A 23073-nucleotide genomic window follows, 5' to 3' on the forward strand; every position below is an offset into this window, starting at 1 on the left:
CCGCAGCCTGGCAGCATGCTCTCATGCCATTCTTGCAAGAAAACATCTTTTTCAGCCCCCTGGGCATCACTGCCATCACCAGGGCAGGTGGGGGAATGTTTTGGTGCTTTCACATACCTGCAGGCGGCAGGATTTACCTCTAGGGATACGTGCCAGCACCCCAGGAAAAGTCTCCCACCATCCTTCCCCGTGGGTTAGTCCTGATGGGCTGAATGTCACTTAGTTCCAGGCAACCGCCTTATAAGGAGCAACAGGAGCAGGAGACGGACAGACAGAAGTGCAGAATGCCTTGCAAGAAGGTCTTGGTTGGCTCCTGCCCTGCCCAGACCCCGGGCTCAGCACAGCCTGACCCTCCTGGCTCTCACAGCCACTCCTGTCCCCGTCCCTGCGCCTCCCCCCAGGCACAGCAGCATCCCGGTCCCCTACCTCTGGTCACGCTTGCTTCTGTGGCCTTGCCGCTGCCTGGAAGGGGACAGGGATGGCTGTCCCCTGTAGGACATGGATGAGGAGACATTGACGGTGAACATTGTGGCGCGATGGCGGCTGGGAGGCGTGAGGGGCAGGAATGTTCTGAATGCTCTGTGCCGCGGCCGCCCCGTGCTGCCTGTCTCTGCCTCTCCCCGGCTGCGGGGCCAGTGGCTTCCCCAAGACCCACATGCAGGGTTTTTTATGGAAGTGCTGAAAGGACGCAGGCTTCACTGTGCTCAGCCCTATGGACTTAACTCCTTCCTGCCCCTGCAGGCACGGACAGCACAGCCCCGACCAGGGGGGGACAACCCATGCAACGGCAAATCCACAGCCCAGGTCCCCACGCCTGCAGCTCCACGCACACCGTGCATCCCTGCAGCTCCTCGCTTTCAAACGCAGAGGTACGGCAAGCGGTAACTCCAGCTACGCATTTCTGATGGGGCAGAGGCTCAATCTACCTCGTGACCTCCAGACAATACCTGCTTTATCCTTATGGCCTTCGGATGAGTCGGAGCTCTGAGCCAAGCGGGGCTGTAACACAGGGCTGGGATGCACCAGGACCAGGAAGAGACCAGGGAAACACCACGGAAAGGCCATTGGGGTCAAAAGAATCTCAACCCCAAGTACTCGGGATGCCACCAGTGCTTGGCTTAGGGGCGTCTGTGAGGGTGCAGGGAGGGCTGCAGCCATCGGTCCCTCTGCAGCAAAGCTACGCCTAGGGCTAGAGCTGTCCCAGGGGAAGAAATGGGTCGGATTTCTGGTCTGCAAACCCTGTCTCCAACCAGCTGATGAACTTGCTCTGCCACTTGGGTTTTGCTGCTGCCCACGCCCAAGAGTGCAGGAACTGCCACCCCAAATCATCACGGTGGGGAAGCATCCCCAGCACTCAGCAGGACCAGACGGGTTGGTGGAAGGTAGAGAGATGCTACAGGAACCAAGGATAGGAAATGAAGCCCCAGACAGGTACATTTCAGGTTTCGGTCATGACATGCACTCTCCGCTTTGATCCTCATCCCGGGAGGCAGAGCATGGATCCCGCAGTCAGAATCTGGACCTTGCAGCATTAACACTGGGACCTCGGCACAGAGCGATTGCGGGGATCCTGGGGGCTGTGCGGAGGTCTGGGTTGCCATGGAAAACAGATGCTCTGGTGCCCAGCCCTGGGTGTTGCAGGACACGAGGGTCACTGGAACCACGTCCACACCTGCAGCAGCACTTGTGCCCGCGGGAAGGGAAGAGGCTTGGTACTGGATCCAGGCCAGGTCCTCTGCTTCTCCTGGGAAATGGCTGGCAGGAGCCTCTGGGGAGACAGCTGCTTTTTCAGGGGAGTCGCCACTTTTCCCCACACCAGTAAGATGCATTTGGACAACACTGGTCCCAGTGCACAATCTTGGGAGATGCATGAGCTGTCAGGCCTGCAGTGATGAAGCTGTCCTGGGGAGGTCGGTGACGCACAGGAGGTTTGCAGGGCTGTTCTGGGATGGATGCTGGCGGTGCTGAGCCCACTGTGGCTGCGGACTGCGACCCAGCCGTGCCAGCCTGTTTGTCGTGGGGCCCTCTGCAAGGCAGCACCATCCTCTAGTGGCCACCACCACGTGCTGCACCAGGGCCACTGCCGGGCCACCGCTGAGCCATCGCTGTGCCATTGCCACTGGGCCGTGTCCAGCCCAGACCAGGCTGGCCCGCAAAAGAGGAGGTCAGTGGGTGTAGGGAGGGAGACCCTGGTGGGACCGGGGTCCCTGGCGAGAGACAGATGGTGTGTTTTCGCAGTGCCGGGACTCAGTCCCTTCTGTGGTGCAACGTAATGGCAGAAAGCACTGCTCCTGCGTGTGGCATCATCCCCCAGTGCCCTGATGGCACAGGAGTTGCTGCCCCCGCCGAGAACACAGCGCTGGGAATGGGCTGTAGAGCCGGCATCCCTGGTGCCGAGACCAGGCAGGAAACACGGGACGTGGCGGAGGCCAGTGCTGCACAGGTCACGGCGCACAGAGGCACCCGGCCGCGGCTGGGCACCAAGACGCGAGAAACCCCCATGAAGAAGGGGAGTGCAGCCACTCTCTGGGAGGACAGCGGACCTGACGCCGCATGGCAAGTCAGGGTCTCCCACTCTGGCACCTACCAGTGCCCGGCAGAACGGGACAAGCCCAGCCAAGGCTATAGCATCTTCCACCGCAAACACAACCCTGAAACCAGCCTGTGACCTCGCTCCTAACCGCAGAGCCAGCCCTAAGCCTAAGAATACAGCCTGAGCCCTACAGCCCCAGCCCTGGGGACACCAAACCCAGAGCAGGCTCAGCACTGGCCCCGAGGCCATGGCAAGCAGAGGGAAATCTGTGAGCCCGGACAAGCAGAGCAGGACCAGCCAGGTCTCGCCCTCCTGTCCTCAGCCTGAAGCTCTGGAGAAGTTTTACGCTGCGTTTAGGCTCAGAGAAACATCTCCTTTGTGCTCCTCTTTTATTTCCTGGGTTCAGGAAAGAAACCTGCTCGTGCAGTGTAAATGATGCTAGTGGGGAAAACGGGGCCGTGCCAGGGCTGTGCAGGAGGCTGTCAAGCCCGGGGCTGGCAGCCCGTGAAATGGCACCCAGGTGCAGGTGGCATGGGATGCTGGAGAGTGTGGGAGGAGGACCCCGACTCCTATCCAGAGCTGTGTCTCGCCCCCCCGGCCCCTCACCCCCAGCACAGCTCCACTCAGGGACAGCCCGCTCGCAGCCTGGCACCAGATGGCACTGCAAGGGCAGGGAACACCAGGGACGGTAAAACAAGTAAGAGAATGAAGCCAAAATGCAGATACGTAAGGCTTGGAGAGGAGCAGGAGGGGGAACGGGGAAGGTGGGGATGCAGCCAGCCAGGGAGCAACACGGCAGGGCTGATCTCAGGGGGAGTGGGCACAGAGCTCACCGCGGGGGCCCCAAGCTTTGCACCACGCACCCCCAAAGGGGTTTTTGGCCAAGACTCTGCACCGACAGCAGCGATGAGGTCAAGCAGCCAGGGAGGGAGAGAGGGAAGGAGAAGCAGCAGGAATTAGGGATGCTCATGCATGGTACTCACCTTGTGAAGTCCTCATCCCCGATCATGTGCCGAGGGATGGGCGAGTACCGGGATGGAGTCACCTGGGGAGGGACGGGGTAGGCAGGCTTGCTCTCAACGCTGCCCAGGTAGCCCAGACTGGAGTTATGGCTTATGTGGTTGTCAGCCAAGGATGAGAAGGCTGCAGGGAAGGAGAAGGGCATCAGGAGCAGGAATCCATCTGCAACGCGGATGTGGAGACCAGCCCCGTGTTGCCCGCCACCCCAGCACACGCCATCCCCCCCCCGCCAGCCGTGCAGTGCCCAGGCTGCCGCGCCAGCGGCCGGCGGCGTACGTACTGCTGGCGTAGTCGGGGGGCGCGTACATGTCGTTGAGGTGGATGTTGCCGGGCTTGGCCACTTTCAGGTACACCATGTCAGAGGTGTTCTTCAGGGCGGCCACCGCCTCCTCGTGCCTCACGTCCTGCAGGTTCGTGTTATTCACCTGCCGGAGGGAAGGGGCTGGGTAACGTGGCCGCAGGCTGGAGGGCAGGGGCTAATGCAGCCCTGCGGGAACAGAGAGGTTTCCCGCGGGGTAGGTGCCACGGTAGCTCTGGAGACAGGGTCCCATCTCCATGGGTCTGGCCCTCCCGCCTGCAGTCGGTGCTGCACCTGCCCGTCCCACAGCACTGTCCCAGCAGGGACCCCAGGGATGGGGCGCGGGGCTGCTGGAGGGAGAGGTGCTGTAGTTCAGGATCGGCACCGCAGAGACTGCCCCGCTTCGCTTCATGACCGTCTGCAAGCACGGGGCTTACCGCCAGCAGCCGGTCCCCGATCTGCAGGCGCCCATCCTTCTGGGCAGCGCCGCCCTCGATGATCTTGGTGATGTAGATGCTGTTGTCCCCGGGGATGTGCTGGTTCCCAATGCCCCCCGCGATGCTGAACCCCAGGCCTGAGGGGGAGCGAGAGGGCAGGTGAGGGGCGATGGACGGAGCCCTGGGCTGCCACCATGGCCCCTCTGCAGTCACTGGGCTTCCCACCCTGCCCCAAACCCATCAGGCAACGGGCCACCCTGCTGCTGTGCGGGGACAGCCCAGCCACCACACACTGCATTGTGGGGCTGTCCCATACCCCGTGCCCCACAGCATCCCACGCTGCCGGACCACCCTGCGGCACCCCGCGCTGTGGTGGTGCCACCTCGCATCCCACATTCCCTGTCACGCTGCCTTGCATCCTGTTGCATCCCATGCTGAGGAGTCACCCCACACCATTCCGTGGGACAGCAAGGCACCCCAGTGCTACGAGCAGAGCAAGGGGTTCACCTTTGGGACCCTTCATCAGGTTGACCTCCATGATGGTCTCTGGCGGGGGCTGCCGGCGACGCACCACGAGCCGCACCACGGGGCCCGCTTCCTTCAGGGCCTCCACGGCTTTGCTGTGCACCACCTCGGAGACGTCCACGTCATTCACCCGCAGCACGCAGTCGTTCACCCTGCAGGCACATGGTGGCCCTGAGCTCCCCTGGGGAACCGCCAGCCTGTGCCACCCTCCTCTGGACACCTCTGCCACCCTCCTCCAGCCACGCAGACCCTTGTGCGGAGAAGAGCTGCTCAAGCTGGCCAGATCATGCCCTGCCGGGGTGAGAGCTGGGTCCCTCCTGAAGGGGAAGGCAGCGGGGCTGGTCCCCACGCCACGACCCTGGTGAAAACGGGAGATGAGGGGAAAGGCTGGACCCTGCCCCAGGCTGCAGGCGGAAGGATGGGAGCCGGAGCCTGGCGCAGGGAGGAGTGGCTGGTGGCAGGGGACCATGAGCATCCCTGCACTGAGGGGACCTGGCTGTAGGGAGGGGACCAGGGGAGGGGAACCAGGGACCATGGCAGGGGAGGGGCGGCAGGAGCTGCCTAGAGGGTCCCTAGGGAGATCCTGGGTGACACCCTGATGGAGCTGCTCCCCTGGCCCCGTACACTCACCCCAGACGGCCGTCCATGGCTGCCGCTCCCCCGGGGATGATTTTGGTGATGAAGATTCCCGGGTCATCTGGAATGTGGGGGTTGTCGATTCCTCCCGCTATGCTGAAGCCGAGGCCAGAATTACCCTGCGGGAAATCAAACACTGTGTCTTTCCCTGGTGGGCAACCGCTTGCCGCCGGCCCTCCTGAAGCAGTTCTCTCCCAGCACGGCTGCCTGGGGCGCAGGAGCCCTTACAGCATCTGTCTCTCCCCAGGGTGCCTGGCTGAGGGGGCAGAGGGATGCACGGCCGGACAGGAGGCCGGCACTCATCAGCAGAGGCACTCGGAGCAGCAGCGCGGAGCACCGACCAGATGGAGCGGGAGAGTGGGAGCCGCCGAGGACCTCCCTCGCCGCCGCGTCTCCACCAAGAGACTCTGAGGCAGGCGGCGAGCTGGGGGACGAGGGGGTGGTCCTTGGCGGAGAAAACCTCCCCTTGCTGGCTGCTGCCCAGGAGGAGACACTGATGCTGCAGCTTGCGCGGAGCAGCGGGGCTTGTGCCAGTCACCAGCATCCCACTCCTGCCCCCCTGCCCACTGCGATGCAGCCCCAGGACGGAGCCAGCCCGGGGGCCGGCAGTGCTGATGCCAAAATTTGCAGGACTGGGTGGAGGGGGCTGTCTGGATAGAGCGGGGTCTTCAGTTCTGCTTCTTCTTCCTCACGGAGATGCTTGGAGCATCACTCGAGCTTTGTCCTGCTCAAGTCTGCCCGAGGAGAATGCAAGGCCGTGCCGCATCTCCAGCCCCATCCCGGCAGCATCCCAGGATGAGTGTCCATGGCCCTGCACCGCCTCTCCCCCTTCAGGATCCCCGGTAGTGACACACTCACAGGCGCTGCTTCCAGCTCCGGGCTTGATGCAAGTGGACAATTCCTGCTTTTTCTGCTCTGCCTTGAAAATCAGATGGCTCCTCGCCTTGTTTTCTCATGCGGAAGAGCTGACACTTAGTCACATCCTATCATGCCCGCCTCTCTCATACACAAGCGGGCTCGGGCCAAGCACTCTCCTGGCTGCCCACAGCCCCAGTGCTCAGCGCTAGGTGATGGGGAGCTCTGCCCTTCGGGGGGAACCCATGGCCAGGAGGGCTCCAGCTCCCCGGGATCCTCTAGCACCAGCAGCAGGCCGGGGCTCACGCTTCTCCCCCGCAATGTGGGCTCAGCATCAGCTCTTGCGGCGACGTGGAGGTCTCTGCTCTGACTTTATGCCATTCATGACCCAGCACGTGGCACCTCCGGGAGCCACTCTCACTACACAATGCTCCCGGATGCTCTCCTGCTGGCTGGGATTTGGCCAGCACGTGACGAGGAGGCGCTCAACGGTGTAAGGTCTGAGGCCGCTCTCCTTTTTTTAAACTGGATTCTGGTTACGCTGTGCCCAGCTCCAAAAAGCTCACTGTCACCGGAGACCCAGCCTGGCCCCAGCAAGGCAGGTTGAGACTGTGCAAAATAGCCTCCAGCCATTCATTGCGCCTGTCTACGGAAGGGTGCGCTCCGATGCTAGCGACAAAACCTGGAAATGATCCGAGAGGTGTTTATTTTTATTTTGATAAGCCTTGAAATGGAAGGGATTTCTTAGCTGGCATCAGGGTTGACGCAGACACGGGGGCAGCTCCTGCTGCGGACACATGTGTGGTGGGTAAACCCAAAACCACGTTCCTCTGCAGACAGGGTGTCCTCGGTTATTTCCCCCAAAACACTGCTGCATTTGCCCTTGGACAACAAGGACATTGACAGAGCAGCAATTCTGAGGTACGCTGAGGGGTCATCTCTGGGAGCCAGACACCCAGCAAGGGGACAGCCTTGCCTGCACGCGCCAGGGTGCTCCTCCTGCAGTAAGACGGGGCCGTTGGATCCCGCTGGGGACAAGGTGAAGGGGAAGGACCTGGGGAAGGTCCGCACTGGCCCTGGCTGCTAAACACTGAAATTGCCTCACGGTTCCGCGCTGCTGGAGAGGGAATTTCCGCCTGGGGCTTTGAAATAGGGGCAGCAATGAGTGCTGCCTCTCCGTGCGACCCTGCCAGCTCCCCCCTTGTCCCCGCTGTGGGCTGAGGACAGAGGATGCTCTGAAGAACCCCTGAAAGCAAGGCTTTTGCCTCTAAACTGGGCCCAGAGCAAGAAGCACTCAGCCCAAAAAGGAAGCATCCCCTGGGCTGGTTTCGTCAGGCACGCCGGGGAAGCGGTGGGTGAGGCGGCAGCCCCAGATAACCTTCCGTCCACCCACCTCCATGATGCAGAGCCAAGGGGAGGAGGGAGATGACTAAAGGCAGAGAGGAACAGAAGAACGAGCGATGCGTCTTCCCCTGCGATGCTGGCCAGGCAGCAAGGCCGAGCCGCCCGGCGCGGCAGCGAGAGGAGGCCAGGCGTGCCGTGGGGCAGCCTCCCGCCCCGGCCATCCCCGCTCCGCAGGCTGTGCCCACCTCTCCGAGCAAACCTCGGGCCAGCTTTTCCCACTGCCTCTCCATCCCTCCATCCCTGACAGGGTAAAGCCCTCCCCACCCTGCGCGGTGCCGGATGCTGCCCCAGCTAATTTTAGCCACGGCCGGCGCGGTGCATGCCATCAGCTCTGCGTTGCCAACGGACAAGAAAAGGCTCAAGCAGAAAGTCCCCCCGTTGCGCTCCAGTTTACTAAAAAACCCGTCCTTGCCACTTAGCATCCCCGGGCTGTGTACCCCGGAGTGATGGTGAGTCTGGTGGCAAGGAGGCATCGGTCCCCTGTGCCCGGCTGGGGGTGCGCCCACTCACATGCTTGCACGAGCACCCCCATTTTCCAGCAAAGGCAGTGACAAAGAGCTGCCCCCCCCTGCCAGCTCTGCGCTGGCGGGTTTGTGGGGGCGAGGGTGTGAACGAGGGAGGCGAGGGAGAAGCCTTCCTCCCTCCCTCCCTTCTGGAGGGGTGTGTGGGGAGGGGAGCAGCGAGCCCACCTCTCCCCGCGCTGCGGGGGCTGTGCGGGGAAGGCGAGCGCAACACCCCCAAAAGCCCGTGGAGAGCGCGGGGAGCAGAGACCGATCTCCCGCCGTCAGCTGGCGCGGGGATGCGGGGGGTGCCGGCTGCGCCGGTGGGAGGGCGAGTGGGAAGAGGCAGCAAAAGCTGCCGGTGGGTGAGGAGGGAACACTTACCCTTTCCAAGACGATCTCCTCGTATTTGAACATCCCATCGCTGCCGTTCACCTGGGGAGAGGGAGACAGCGCGTTACAGCTCTGTGCCAGTCCGGGGAGGGGGGTGGTGGTTTACTTTTCCCCTCTGATAGCTGTGTGTCAAGAACCCAACCCAAAAGCTGCACCATCACCACTGAAGAAAACCTTAAACGCAATCGCTCGAGCCTGCCCTGGAATTAAACCGTGCGCTGCTTTTCTTTCTGGGCGCGAGCCAAAGCCCGCTGATTTTAATGCACTTCAGTGCAAAGCCTTTATTCTCCCGGCTCATTTCTCCAGCCATGAAAAGGAACACAACTGAAGGCACAAAAAGAAATAACGCCTTTGTTACGCAGCATGTAATTAACCTCGGGAATTCACTGCTGCAGGAAGGAAAGAAAGGGGGTGGGTCCATTTAAAGGAAAAAAATAATGTCTGTACATAATAACATCATAAACACCTTTAACAGCTTATATCTTTTAAATCTTTTAGTAGCACAACTCTGTTAAGGGGGAATTCAGAATAATTCATTCTACCGAATTAGTTGGGTGCAAAGGAAATGAGATTCGAGTGTGGGGCACAGTAAGAGGGGGAAACATTGTGCTGCCCTCGTATAAAGAACGGTGTAGCCAGTCTCAGTGCTGTACAGCGCCCTGATCCCCGGGCTTGAAAACCTTCCATACCCAGAGTGTCAACCAAAACAAAAGGGATGCAACTGTAGGCTCTGAAGTAAGAAATGATAAATGTACAGGTCAAAACCTTCCATTTTCCCCATAAGCAACAACGCACAGGAAAATAAGGCAGCAGTTTCCCTCCAAGTCATCAGGATCAGGCCACAAACAGCCACCGAGGTCTAAAATTTAGCAAGATTTGCAAAGCAATTGGCTACTGGAACATCCAGAGCTGTTACGCAGAGCAGCGATGGTTTTGTAGGGGACTGGATTCAACCTCACTGTCGGAGTTGCTCTGGGCGACACGGAGGGGCCACAGGCGGGTCGGCACGGCACGGCACGGCACGGCACGGCACGGCACGGCAGAGCCTCTCCCGTCCCACCGCCCCACCTCTGCCTGCAGGCCCTGTGCAAGGTTCCTCATGGGGGTTTTACATCCCCCATTAAATGACGGCTTTCTGTACGCGCTCCATATTCCAAACCGGAGCTGCTGTGGCTTTGTTTGGACGCAGGTCCCCTTCCCCAGCACCAGCACGCCACTCATGTCCTGCTTGCCCGGGTCCCTGCTATCCACCCCCGTGGAGGCACAGCCTGGCCATCCTCCAAAACCCCACTGTGCTGGGTCATTAGACGGAGGGGACATCAAACCTCATGTATGCTAAAGCCATCATCTGACACCACGGAAGGAAACCCAGCGAGGCAGCGGTGAGGCCCTATTTACAGGTAGGAAGAGCAAACGGAAGCTTTTCCAGGTGGGAATAATCAGGTGCCCAGGTGGAAAAGCAGTTCCGCATGCCAGGATCTGGGATGGGGCTGTGCCGTCTGCGACACACGCACCCTCATCCCCTGCCTGGTTCAGCCTTGGTGAGACCAAAGCAATCCCATGCCCTGTTGCGGGTACCGCACTTCAGGAAGGATGAGGTTAGGGAGAGTCCGGAGTGGAAAGACAGAATGGGGGCTCCAGGGAACATGGGCTGAGAGGGTTGACCCTCCTCAGACGTGCTCCATGCTTGATGCCTCTCAGCCACGGGAAGATTTCAGGGCACAGTTCAGGGTCGGGACATCCAGATGCTCCAATATTAGGATGTTCTGATCCCCCCAGCACATTGGGAGAGGCTTTGGTCAGCTCTTGAACAGGACCCCTCTGCAGGAAAACACTGGGAGTGGTGGGATTCACCCATAGCAGGATCCTCGACAGCCTCGGAGAGACAGGGACACGTGGTCGGTGCAACCTCCTGCCACAGCATCACCCCGGGCCATGCTCCCACAGGCAGGGCAGCATCGCTTCCCTCGCCACAGGCTGCCCCTCTGCCATGGGTTGCTTTTCCCCCGCCGCATCCTACTGTACTGACTAATCCTGAGTGGAGCCGACTCGCTGGCCCATGCCGCCCCCGCAGCCACCCTCGCTCCAGCCTCCGGGCTCATCTCGTCTCCGCAGTTGGTAGCCCGGTGCGTGGGGCGCGGCGTCGCCTCTCCCCGGTTTTCCAGCAACTTGCATTCCTGGCACCCTTCGCTACTACACACATTGTCCTCTCTGCTTTGGCATTCAACACAGTTGCCACACAGCCAGCCATATGCACACCCACGGCCGCAGAGGAACAGCACATACATACCTACAGGATGGGGATGTGCAGAAAACTTTGACAATCTGTGAGCCGCGGAGAGAGCCAGCAGCGCGTCAGCCCCGCCAAGCGAGCGGCCACAGGGCGCAGAGACACCCCGGCAGGCAGCCCCGGCAGACACCCTGCCGCCAGGCAGGGGAGACTGGGGTATCCCCGCTCCCCAAATCTCGGGGCCGCTGACGCTGAGCGGCGCCTTGCAGCACTCCCTGAAAGCGAGCGGTGCCGGCGTTCTGCTGGCGCGGCGTGCGCTGGGAGGAGCCTGCTCCGGCCGGGCACCTCAGGGTCAGCTAGGCCCGACCATGAAGTTTCAGCTCCCATTATGTTTCCAAAATCCATGCAACAGAACGCCAGTTAATTGCATAAGGAAGCCAAATGGAGAACTTAATATATACCACGTAACCAAGGGAACAAGCCAACAAAGCAAACGTTCCAGCGTCGGAAAATTGAATACCAGTCACTCACTGACGGCAAAACCTCCCCGTGGCACCCACCGGCGCTGCCGCGACCCGGCTCTGCCGCAGCCTGTTCCCCCTCTTCTTCGCCAGTGCCCTGCGTGCCTCCCCAGCTCCCCTTTGGGGCCACCTCAGTGCTCCGGGCTCGGCGGGGAGGTGCCCGCTTCCATCGCCCTGGGGCAAGGACAGCACCCCCACCCTCCTCCCGTCTCCCCACGTAATGCCTGCAGAGCCGACAGGGGCACTGGGGGCTAATTAGCCCTTCCCAGCATATCCCAATCCTGAGTACCATCTGATTCCTCATGGAAAAGAGTAAGGGCGTTTTTTTCCAAGCCTTTCCCAGGCAGCTAGCCGACCTGAGGGCTCAAGAAGAGGCACCCTTTGCCGGCCTTCACTTCCCTTTCATGTTTTGAGCAGCAGGGAAACAGTTAGCGATGATGACATTTAAATCATCAACAGAAGGCTGCAGAGTTAACACTCATTTGATAAACAGAAGAGCGCACACCTTCCAGAGCTACTGCAAGCTGTCTGCAGGCTCTGCTAGCCAACACCGCACCAGCGCACGTGGAACCCGCTCTGCAATTTGCTAGAGAGTCAGGATTTGGGTTGGTTTCATTTTTTTTTTTTTTAATAAAAAAAGGAGGCCAAATTTAGAAGACTAAGATGGGGTTCCTCAAACCCAACCCTTATAGCCCATCGGGCTGCGGGAGGAAATAACCTGCAGGGAGGATAACGCTGCCTGCAGCCACTTTTGGAGCAGCATCTAGCCTGTATCTCGTCATTAGGACGCGATGGGGACACGCAGCAGGACCAGGGGCTGGAGCAGCCGTGTACCGACATAATGAAGAGTCTGAAGGCTGGGGGGTCAGCCCGTGGCGGTGCCAGCCAGACCCGGAGATGGAGGGCACCTGGCGATGCCCCACGCCCCCCCCAGCGTGGAGGAAGGAGAGCAGCCCGGTGCTGGGGCAGCGGGAGCGATGGGCACGTCCCAGCTGGCGCGGGCACCGGCAGCGCTGGCGAGGGAGAGCTCTCGCTGCCCGCACATGGCAGGGGGCCCAGAGAAAATAGGTCAAGAGCTCCCTCCCTTCACCCCCCGCTACCCAGCCCCGGCATCCATGCGTCCTGCCACAGCACCGAGACCTACTGACTCGCTTCCAGCTAACCCCTGGCCTCAACGCCCTTGCGTGCGTTGCCCACGGGGTTGGCCACACGCACAGAGTAAATAGACGCTGTATTTCTGGTCAGTCTTTCGCCAGAGGGCCAAGCCTGGCGAGCTCGGGCAGAGGGCAGGGGTGTGAAGGCTGACAGCCCTCCCCCCCCACCACAGCTGGGAGGGCTCCGCAGCCACGCTGCCTGCGGGAACTGGCAGCGGGATATGCCACTGCCAGCACCTGGGACCAAAGCGTGAGGCTGGCAGTTTAGTTTTGATTTTTTTTCTATTTTTTTCAGCCTTACGAGTAAATTTTGCCCTGCTCAAAGGCACCAGACCCATGGTGGCCACCTCTGCTGCCCCCCGACCCTGCAGTGACCGTGGCTGGCAACCCTGGCAGCAGTCAGTGCTGCACATGGAAGTTGCCTCTGCGCTCACCAGCGGCAGAGCTTGGGGCTCCCATGGTGCTCACTGGCCAGGATTGGGCCTGGGAAGCACTTGGCTTCCTCGCACCTGGCTTTTAGAGATCAGGGAGGTGGTGGCATCTCACCGCTGGGCAGTGGGGCACCAAAAGAGGGCTCCAAGGATGCAGGCTATGAAACCTTCAACTCCTCGAGGGCTTTGGAGTGACCTTCCCTGCTCACTTTGGGACTGCCTGGCAGCAGTTGCCACGCACCCTGGGCAGCAAGAAGTTGTTTCGGCTTCCGAGAGGCAGCTCTGAAATGCAGAGACCCCCTCCGCCATGGGAACTGGGCTTCTGATGCTCCGTCTCCCTGCTACGGACCTGCTGGGCAAAATACACCAAGGGGTGAAACCCTGAGCGATGACCCGGAGCTGGCACGCGTCATACCCCCTGGCACCCCTCCTTACCCGTCAAGGGATGCCTTTAATATAGCAGGAATTTTATAAGGATTTATTTGGGGTTTTACGCCCTGGGTTTTACAGCTCCCTCCTCCCAAGCCACAGGCAGCAGAGCTGAGCCCCAGCCCTGGTGGCGAGTGGGACCTGGTGCTGCAGCTCGTGCCTTACAGTGCTGCTGGTGCCACATGCTCTTGGGGATGGAGGTGGGTGGACAGAGAGATTGAAATATGGAGCAGACTTCTTGATAAACAGCCGGGGCCAAATTCAGCCCAGCAGCTAGTCCAATGCAATCAATGGAGCTAGAACAGGAAGGAACTAGACTACATCCATCTGTTTATCATTAAGGAAAGCATTGAATAGTTAAGTAATTAAAGACTGGAAGATGTGACTTTAACCCTTCCAAATACAGACTGTACCAAGAGGCTTCAGCTTTTGGGTTTGTGAAAAAAAAATGCTTCCAGATTTGCCGTTTTTGGTGTGCTCTTCTGCAGCAAGTCCCTGGTGTGGCTCCTTTGCTGACCTGGGAAACTGCCCGACGGGAGGGTTTGTGGTGTGCTCTCCCCAGAGCCTGAGGAGCCCAGCTCCCCAGAGAAGGAAAGGATGGAGCAGGACTCGTTTCTGTGCTGGTGTGACACGAAGTACAAGGCAAGAGGGTTCTCAGGCTGGAGGTTGGGAGGAATCAAAGTGAGGTGTCTCCCCTGCCACGGCCACGGGGATGGTGGTCCCCAGCAGATGACAGCCACGACCTGCCCCTTCCTTTTGACCACCGCAGGGCAGTTCCCCCCCACCCTCCTCCTTGGCATGTACTGCTGGGATTGGATGGACGGGGTAGGTGACTGCCACCCCCAGAGTGATGCTGGTGCCTGCCAGGGGTGCAGGGCAGCTCCTGCAACCCAGCCAACCCCACCCCAGGTGCAAGAAGGGAGCTCCCACCCAGCACAGCAAGAAGAAGCTGTGACCAAGGCACAGGGAGAAGGCGCTGACGGGGATACGGAGCTAACGAGGTGGAGGGAGAAGGCGCGGGAGGGGCATAGAGTTAATGAGCTAGAGTAGGGGTAGGCAGCCAGGAGGAAAGTGGAGTGCACTGTGGTGGGAGGAGGTGGCTGCTGGCCCCATGGGTGGGCTCCCTGCTGCTGGCTTCTGCGGGGCTCGGGAGCCCACCTGGGCTGACAGAGCCTGTCCTTGGCCCTCGGGCTCACCTCTCACTGCCCTTGGGCACGCAGGCAGGGAGGAGGGACAGGCACGGCTGGAGCCTGGCGAAGGATGTGGCGCTGGTGGCTGCAATGGCGAGCAGGCAATGTCCCCCAAATGGAGGGAGGGTACAAAACAGATGTGAAAGCAGACTTTCCACCCAGGAATACCTCCCTGCCCTGCACATCCCTCACTCACCCCAGTCCACCCTTGCGGTGTGTCCTTCCTCTCCAGGAGACATTGCCCTTTTTCCAGTTCCCTGTAGAATGGCCCCAGCCGGGTGAGCAAGGAAGAGCGGGCTGCAACACGGCCCTGCCCTGCAGCCGGGGTGCCCAGCACGCTGCCAGAAGCCTCCAACCCCACAAATGCCTTGCCATGCCATGCATTTGGAGAAGGAAACCTTTGGGGACAGCAACTTTCTTCTGCCATGTTCATACAAGGCTGCTGGACCCAGGACCACCATGCTGAGAGAGGCATCATTGCCTTCCTCTCCAGTGCCAGGTGGCTTTGGTTCAGCACTTGAGGCATAATTAAACCATACAGCCAGGGTTGCAGAGGTCTCATCTGGGCATCCCTTCCTTTCCGTAGCCCTGCCCAACCAGCCCTGCACACCTCTGGTGCGCACCGACCCCACCACAGGCTGGGGGCTGAGTTCTGCGGTTCTTTACAAGCCAGGTTCAACCACCGGAACTCACCTGCAGCCCAAAGCCCTCGTGGAGCCCACCGCGACTCCAAAGACAAACCAAGCCCAGCTCCCAGTCCTGGTGCCACTTCATTAATGTGGAAGGCAGCTGAAATTTGCTGCATCGGAAGAAAACCAGGTGCAAAGCACCCAGCCCTGGCAAGCCGTCAACTGAGCTCCCTTTGGGGAAAAAAAGGGGAGCACCCCACGAGCACGGAGCCAGCGCTGCAGAAATTCATGCTGGCCACCCTGCTCCTTCCTTTCCCCTCCCCCCTCCCCAGCAGGAATGATTTGCAAATATTCTGGGAAGGGATGCAGCAGCGCACAAACCCTCTCTGCAACAAACCCAGGAGGATTATCTATGGCATTACTATGCCAAGAGTGCCAAATGCACTGCGGCTGCAAACACTCACAGTCACCAAGCACTGGTCAGCTGCTGGCAGCCTTTGCTGGGAGAGAAGCAGCATCTGATGGGTCCTGCTGCCCTGAGGACCAGTGGGTGCGATGTCAGTGAGGGCCTGGAGCGTCCTGCCTCCATCCTGAGGGGCTGGGGCTGATGAAGGAGGCTGAGGTAGCGCAGGAAGGTAACGGATGCCCCAACAGAGCCTTGCAGCCACCGTGCATGGGAAGCGGAGGAAATGGCTGTGTGGGTCTCCCTGAACACAGACAGCCCAGCTCCCCCGATGCCTGCTCACCCCTCTGAGTGCCTCCTGCCTCGTACCCTCCCTGTGCTGGAGTCCCCAGCATCACTTGCTGCTAGCCTTGGCTCTGCTCAGTGTCATCCAGCCCCAGCGAAGTTTGGGGGCAGGATGTGCTGTGGGGACGTGGCACAGGTACCAGGCTCCTCTGCCACCTCACTGGAGCCTCCTTGGGCTGGAGGAGCCTTCCCTGCACCGCTGAGCAGGGAAAACGCACCGCTTGTTCAAAGGAAGCGAAACAAAACCAGGAGACTTACAGAGAGCCCTTGTTCCAGCGAGTCTGTGTTCACGATAATGGGAGCAGGGTTGGCCTGTGAGGAGACAAAAGCGGGATGTCACTGAGCTGAGCGATGAAGCCAGCCCTTCGTGGCGCACTGCCTCTCCCCTGGCTGTGCCACCACAGGCAGAAGAGAGCAATACAGGAAGGGCTCTGCTCTTGTCCCTCCTCCAGGTGCCCAACAGCTCTGAGACAGAAGCAGAGCCACAGCATGGCCCTGGGCATCGGTCGTCTCCTCAGGCCTGGTGTGCCCCCAACACACCTCATTGTCTTGGCTGCTGGGCAGGAGACAGGGAAGACTGGAAACTCTCCCAGCCTCGGGCCAGAATCCCACCAGCACCAAAAGTTACTTTAAATCCACATTCCTGAGGGATTTGGAAATAGGAGTACGGAAGGAAGTCTCAGTGAGGGAAGGATATATTGCCAGCAGACCAGCCCCGGGGCCTTCACGCACCTGCCAGCAGCTGCTGCCGCCCCACCTAAGCACGGGGCCACCATGCCCTGGGAGAGGAGGTGGCACCACTTGGTCCCTTACCCTCGCTACCCCTGGGGTAAACCCTCTGCTCGGCAGGCTCCGCTCATCCCCGCCCCCACCACCTGCATCCCCCCTCTCTTGCAGGGCTCCCTCCCCCGGGGTCCCCCTCCTCCCGGGCTGCTCGGTAGCTCGTTGCACCCCGCAGGAGGGAGAGGGGCGCAGAGGGCGAGCGCTGGCAGCAGCAGGCGGGGGGGGTCCTAAGTGTGGGGGGAGTGGGGGGTGTCTCCCGGGAGAGGGGCCCGGGGGGGCCGGGGGCCGGAGCGGGGCCGGAGCGGCTCCCCCCGCCCGCGGGGTCCCGCCGCGCCGGAGCTGTCCAGCGCCGCAACTTCCTGAAGGAGCCGCGCCCTGTCCCGGACGGCTAAAGGAGGCGGGGGGGGGTGCGGGGGGAGGGCAGGCAGTTGGGGAGGGATCTGTCTCTGAGTGGCAGCGGGAGGGAGAAGGGGCAAAAAGCCAGTGATTTAAGGTTAATCACAAGACCGACGTTCCTGGCCGGCACGGAACAGCACGTGGTGCAGAACCTGGAAGGTCACGGGTAAATCTGGGGGTAAGTTAGGGGGATTGTCTTTACGAGAAGGAGCCTGAAACAAAGGCAGAATGTGAAGAAAGCTGGCGGGTGGGGGGGGTGAGGTGGGATGCGGGGGGTGATAAAGCAAAAAACCATAGTTTCTTAACAGTCTTTCAGCTTTAACTGTGCTCTTCTTTCCCTGTGTTGTTCCTGTTAGATGTGGGGGTTTTAGATGGAGTAAGAGGCTGATGGTTGGACTCGATGATCTTAAAGGTCCCTTCCAACTTAGATGACTCTATGATTCTATGATTCTAAGTCAGGATTCACATCATCATTCCAAGGCTCCTGTGGAGGACAACAGCCAGAGCGAGATGGGGAACCGCTGAGAGACATGAGCTACAAGGGGAGGTGAACCTCTGCCTTAAGGCATCAGAAACAGAGTCGGGTCAGCAGCGAGCAAGTCGAGGTGTGGGTTAGTGCAGCAATTAACAGGAACCACTGTCTGTCCAGTAATGTGGGTGGTTGGACTGTCCAGACCAATGGTCTCGGTGAGTCTGATATATTTGCAGGAGCAGACGGCTTCCTCATTGCCCTCCTCTGGGTGTATATGTCCCCAACAGAGACCAACCTCCTCATATAACCCAGAATGGCAGTCCCCACCATCTCCCGTTTTAGTTGATCGTATTTCTGGACTTTTCACTCTCCTCTTTTCATAGGCGGGAGAGTTAGGGATCAACCAGATTGTGGATTAAATCATGCTCTGAAAGGTTCTGCTCTCATATGGATGGAGCAGGAGGTAGTTAATTTGATTTATTCAGATGCTTTCTGATCTTTCCTGCAGCTGTAACTATTGGTTACAAAACCATAGTTTTTATGGCAATTAATTCTCTAGCTCAGGCAAATATGACCACTTCCAAGCACTCCTGCCAAATCCCTCCCACACACATAAGAGAATTGCAATTTTCAGGTCCAATGTCTTGGGATCTCCACGGCCCAGAAGCAATGTTAAACTGGGAATATCCCCTCTCTGGCAGTACACAGTCCTTGTATTTAATCCAGATAATTTGTGAGATAGCGTATATTAAACCTGGCACTGGCTTTTATTAGTCCCCAGTGAAATTCTAGGAAGGGATTCCACATTTCAAGGCAAAAAAGAAGCACTTCTACTGCCAGCAATTAACAAACGATGGATGTTTGAACCTTGATGTGCCAGAGGCCAGCTCTTATTAGATGAGTTTCCAGGAAGGATGCAGAAGAGGCAGCCTCCGTGAATGTAGCCCATCACGTGCCCCATGATTTATGACATGAATTCAACTCCACAAATGATGCTTTGGAACCCTCCCAGGGAGAAGTGCTCTGTATGATAATGTTATAGAGGATCTTGCAGGTCCAGCCTGAGTCCTCCACTGAGCCCCACTGCAATCAGTCTCTTTGTAGAATTACTAATAGCCCACAAATCACACATCACATTGCCTCGCTCACACACTGGTGAACCCTGAGGACATATTTTGTCTAGCCTGCTCACTGCGCACAGAGCATCCTTCGCAGCCATTCCACACTAGTGATTTTTACATCTCAAAATACTGCTAGGAGCACAATTTCCCACTCAGGCTCCAGATGGGACCCAGGAGATGCTGAATGTGAGTGGCTGCTTAAAACAAAGTCGCACGTGGTCAGGAGGAATTCAGACCAGGAAATCCCCGCTTGCCTCCTGTGGCCAGCTATTTCAGCTACTACAAGAAAGGTGTTTGGACATTAGCTCTGACTTCCACTTGCAAATATTCCAACATTTGCATCTTGCCTGTTATCCTGCAGAGTCAGACAAGACCTAAGACTCAGAAATAAGCAGAGGGCCTGAAAATGAAAAGCCTCTGCCTCCCTTCGTCAAGCAGGCACATGTGCCAATCCCTCTGCTAGCCAAGGGAGGAGAGAGAACATCATTTTTCACTGGGCAGCAGGAACATGCTAGTGAATTAACCATGCCCTCAATTCTATAGGGAATGGTAAGTAATTTATGCCCTAAGGAGCAGGGGATTGCTGCATGCGGGGAGGAGAGGGAACAGGGCTGTGCATTCAGGTCACATTCAATGGGGGCTGTCAGATCTCTTCCATCTAAACCACTTCATCACACTGTTATTATTTACCAAGGCCTGTTTGTGCTTGGGGGATTTACAAATGGAAAGAGAAGAGGTCCGAGCCCTACGGTGCTCAGCCCATGGCAGCAGGACCACCAAAGCCCAGCGGAGCTGGAGGTGCCCTGAACTCTCTCCATCAGGCAGAGGCGCAGGGGGCTGCTCGGGTCCTTGGGCTCTGGGGCTGAAGGCTGCGGGGAAGGTGGGACTCAAGGAGAACCTTGGGGAGCGAGGCGGGGGGGGGTCACTACACAGATGCAGAGAGACTGATCTAGGCGCAAAGCCAGCAAGGCAGAGGACAGCTGTTGGGAAAATCTGGGCAGCAACAGGAGTTGAAGGGAATAGCGGTGAAGGAGGATGAGGTTTGAAGGTCACGATTCAAGACCTCTCTGGTCTCACGGGGGCTGAGAGAAGCAGAGCCTTGCATTCACTTGTGTCGAGGGACCAGCAGCCGAGCACTACCCGACAGTCCTGGTGGCAGCCCTGGCCCAGGTGCTATCAGAGGGAGAGGCAACCTGCCCCCTGCAACCCGCAGCGAGGGGCTGTCTCCCTGCGGAGGCCCCGGGAGAGCCCAGAGCCCCTCTGGGGGCAGCCGCCTCCGTGGCTAAAGCTGTGGGTCTGCATGCAGGGCAGGAGGGATGTCTCCTCCCTGGCAGCCCGCAGCCCCCCGCAGGCCGGGGCGATTCTGCTGCAGCGTGTGCAGGGAGCAGCAGGAGAGCCGGCGGCGCTCAGACACGCCTCTGGGGCAGGATGCGGCCTTTCAGAAACACCTTTAGATATCACCTCTGGGCAGTCATCTGAGAGGGACCACTGCTGTTTGGGCTGTGTTTCCCACAGGTGACCGCCCTTGGCAGTCAGCACCCGGGGCCAGCCAAGCCCCAAACATCTATAGGTATCACCCTTCCCCTGTTTCTATTGCTGTCATCTGCTGGGGCAGAGGTAGGAATCACAAAACATGCTGGTTCTCCAAAAGTTCCAACCTAAAGAAAAGCTGCAATTAAACAGAGGAGGTTCATTAGCTTGCTTCCGAGGGCCGAGCCTTGCCCTGCGGCATTTCCTCAAGGACGGCTACCAGGGCTGGCACACGGGAGCCGAGTGGGGAGAATCTGAACTGAAAGTTCAAGATATTCTCTCCAGAACCGAAATCCCGAAGCTTTGCAAGAGCTTCACACCCTCCACAGAGCCGGCACAGGGGCCAGCCCACAGAGGAGGGGAATTATGTACCTCCTCCAGACAAAATAAATGCACTGCAGGTATCCCAGGCCAACAGCAACGGGATTTTGCCCACATATAAACCCATTTCCATCTTAGTGAGCAACAGGACTCAAACAGGAGCCTCCAGAGGTAAGAAATACCAAGCCTCATGCACAGAGCTGTTTCTCCGCAGGAGGCTGGTGTGCCCCATGTATCACTGAGGGATGCGCAGAACAGGGTGACTATTTGCGATGCTGGGGTAGTGCCTGAGAAGCAAAGAACTAACTTAACCCCTCTATTTCCGCAACTTTCCCTGACTGGATCAGAGTGAAAAGTCAATCTGCTTTTTAATACCTTTTGCTTACACCATCTGAGGTATAATAATAATGCTCAAAAGGAAATGGCTCTGGAGATAAGTGAAATTCAGTCTTTACATCCTTCTAAAAGCTCTCAGGGGCAGAGGCTAAGGGGGGAGATGCCCAACAGAAGCATCTAAACAGGGTGGACACACTGGGCTGCTTGTAGCCCGGCTCCATCTGCTTTGATTTTTCTTTGTTTAAAGGCTGTTAAACCAAGGAGAAGACTGTGCATTTACAGCTCTGAAAGCAGCTGCACTGTGGCAGGACCCCACAGCGCTGGGTGCTAGCTGTGAAGACACAGGTACCGGCTCAGGGACGCCGAGGAGCGGTGCGATGCTGCCGTGGCAGCGGGGTCGGCTGCGGGATGCCCGGGCACTGACAGGCTCCCGCTGCCGGAGGGGAGCGGGCTCGCACCGAGCGAATGAGGTAATTTCACAGGAGCGAGCCCTGGTCCTGCCGGCGCAGCGCACACGGCGAGCCCGCGCTCAGTGCCGCTCACCCTGATAAGCACCGACACGCTCGTCTGCTTCACGCCAGACCTCCCTGCCCTTCGCGCAGACGCTGGTTTTCCCAATGCCGGGGCTGCCTCCTGCGCCAACCCAGAGCCCAGCACGCCGCTGCCAAAAACATCACCTCCCAAAGCACCTGAGATGACATGGCACCTCCACAGCAACCTGTGGGCACTTCTGAGGGTGAGGCAGGACAGAAATCCCGCTCCTGAGGCTCCAGTGCCCGAGGCGAGGCAGGAGACGAGCCCTGGCCCTGCCTCTGCCGCAGAAGCAGTGTGTGGAACAGGGTGCTGGCACACTCGCTCCAGGCTGATCCAAGCCACCCCCCGAATGCCTGCACACCCACAGAGCCCTTGGCTTTCACCTGGCCGTGCCCGGGGAAGCCACCTCACACACCTCCCATCAAAGAAACGATGCACAGCACGTCCCTTCCCGGATTGAAGCCTGACTCCCAGCCGGCCCACAAGATGTAGGGCTTTTCCTACATCTCAATACCAAATCCACGCTTTGGCTTTCCTATCCCTTCCCTTCTCAAGGGGAGGGACCTGACACCGCTGCCAGAGGCTGGTCCCCTTCTCACAGCTCCCTGTGCTCACCTCTTGTTGCCTTTGCAGGCTCTTTACCTGGCAGTCGGAGCCGAGGGTGCTTGGGAGCATCAGAGGGCTGCGGAGCCCGAGGGAGAGCTGCATCCCTCAAGGCTCCCACGGGCTGGGACGGGGAAAGGGAGCAAAAGAAAATGCAGGCTGGAAACTTCTTGGGGGCTGAAGAATTTCATGGCCAGAGATGAGTCTCCCTTCCCTTTTAACCGGGCTGGACAAAATAACTCTCACTGCATTTTTTTCCTCACCCACCGCAAGAGAGACTGTTGGCTGGCACAGTTTGGGCAAGGGCGGGGGTGGAGGGCACACACCACCCGACAGCGTGCCTGCACAAAGGGGAGTGACAGGCTGAGCCCAACCCCGTGCCCTCCTCCTGCACAACTTGAAATGTGGCATAAACGACGTAGGAAATGATGCCGGGGCCAACTATGGAGCTTGTGGGTGCCCGGACCCCCTGTGTCAGTCCCGGCTGGCCAGGCCCTGGCTGCTGCCCGTGCCCCCGTGCTCGGCTCTCGGCCGGCGTGCTGGCCAGTGGGCGAGAGCAGCCCTCCTCTCCGGGATGCTCCTCTGGGCCGTTCCGGTGGCGTGAGCAGGCTCCGGCGCTGCAGTGGCAGAGACCCTGCCCCGCGGCTACGCCTCGGCACTGGCTCAAAGCACCACGGCCATCCGGAAACGGGGAGCGCGGGACTTGAAAGGTCCCTGGTCACAAGGATCTTTGGCAAAGCCTCTGAAGTGCCCAAAGTGTAATGCGAACACAAGCAGTTACTGAGGGTTTATCTTTGTTTTGGTGCTTTTTTTTTTTTTTTAAGAGTAAGCTTAAATGGGGACTGAAAAAAGCCTTCACTCAGCGGGGAAGGAAGAAAGCTTCCCCAAACAGAAGCTCTGTGGAGTCTAAGTTTCCATTTAGAAACCATTAAGGCCAACGTGTTCATACTTGAAAGTTAGACATCCTGTTCCAGGCTCAGCCCGCTTAAATAAGTGACCCAGTTTGCAGAGGTGCTGGGCTCCGGTAGCTTCCCTCTGACCTGG

At 59.0% G+C, this 23073-nt stretch overlaps 1 protein-coding gene across 11 annotated transcripts in view; it reads right to left on the reverse strand.

Annotated features, from left to right (window-relative positions):
* DLG3 (discs large MAGUK scaffold protein 3) overlaps positions 1 to 23073 on the reverse strand; it is a 79377-nt gene that overhangs the window by 22041 nt on the left and 34263 nt on the right. For 7 of the 11 annotated variants that reach the window (XM_063345869.1, XM_063345866.1, XM_063345865.1 and 4 more), the window contains 7 exons: positions 16192 to 16245; positions 8593 to 8643; positions 5444 to 5568; positions 4796 to 4965; positions 4289 to 4425; positions 3834 to 3978; positions 3517 to 3676 (listed from right to left, as the gene is read on the reverse strand). In XM_063345869.1, coding sequence (XP_063201939.1) covers positions 3517 to 3676; positions 3834 to 3978; positions 4289 to 4425; positions 4796 to 4965; positions 5444 to 5568; positions 8593 to 8643; positions 16192 to 16245 — 842 coding nt within the window. Of the gene's footprint in view, positions 1 to 3516; positions 3677 to 3833; positions 3979 to 4288; positions 4426 to 4795; positions 4966 to 5443; positions 5569 to 8592; positions 8644 to 16191; positions 16246 to 22068; positions 22150 to 23073 lie in introns of those variants that run through there. The other 4 variants (XM_063345867.1, XM_063345874.1, XM_063345872.1 and 1 more) reach the window with 2 other exon arrangements.

Source organism: Chroicocephalus ridibundus, chromosome 9 (genome assembly GCF_963924245.1).
Source record: "Chroicocephalus ridibundus chromosome 9, bChrRid1.1, whole genome shotgun sequence".
NCBI lineage: Eukaryota > Metazoa > Chordata > Aves > Charadriiformes > Laridae > Chroicocephalus > Chroicocephalus ridibundus.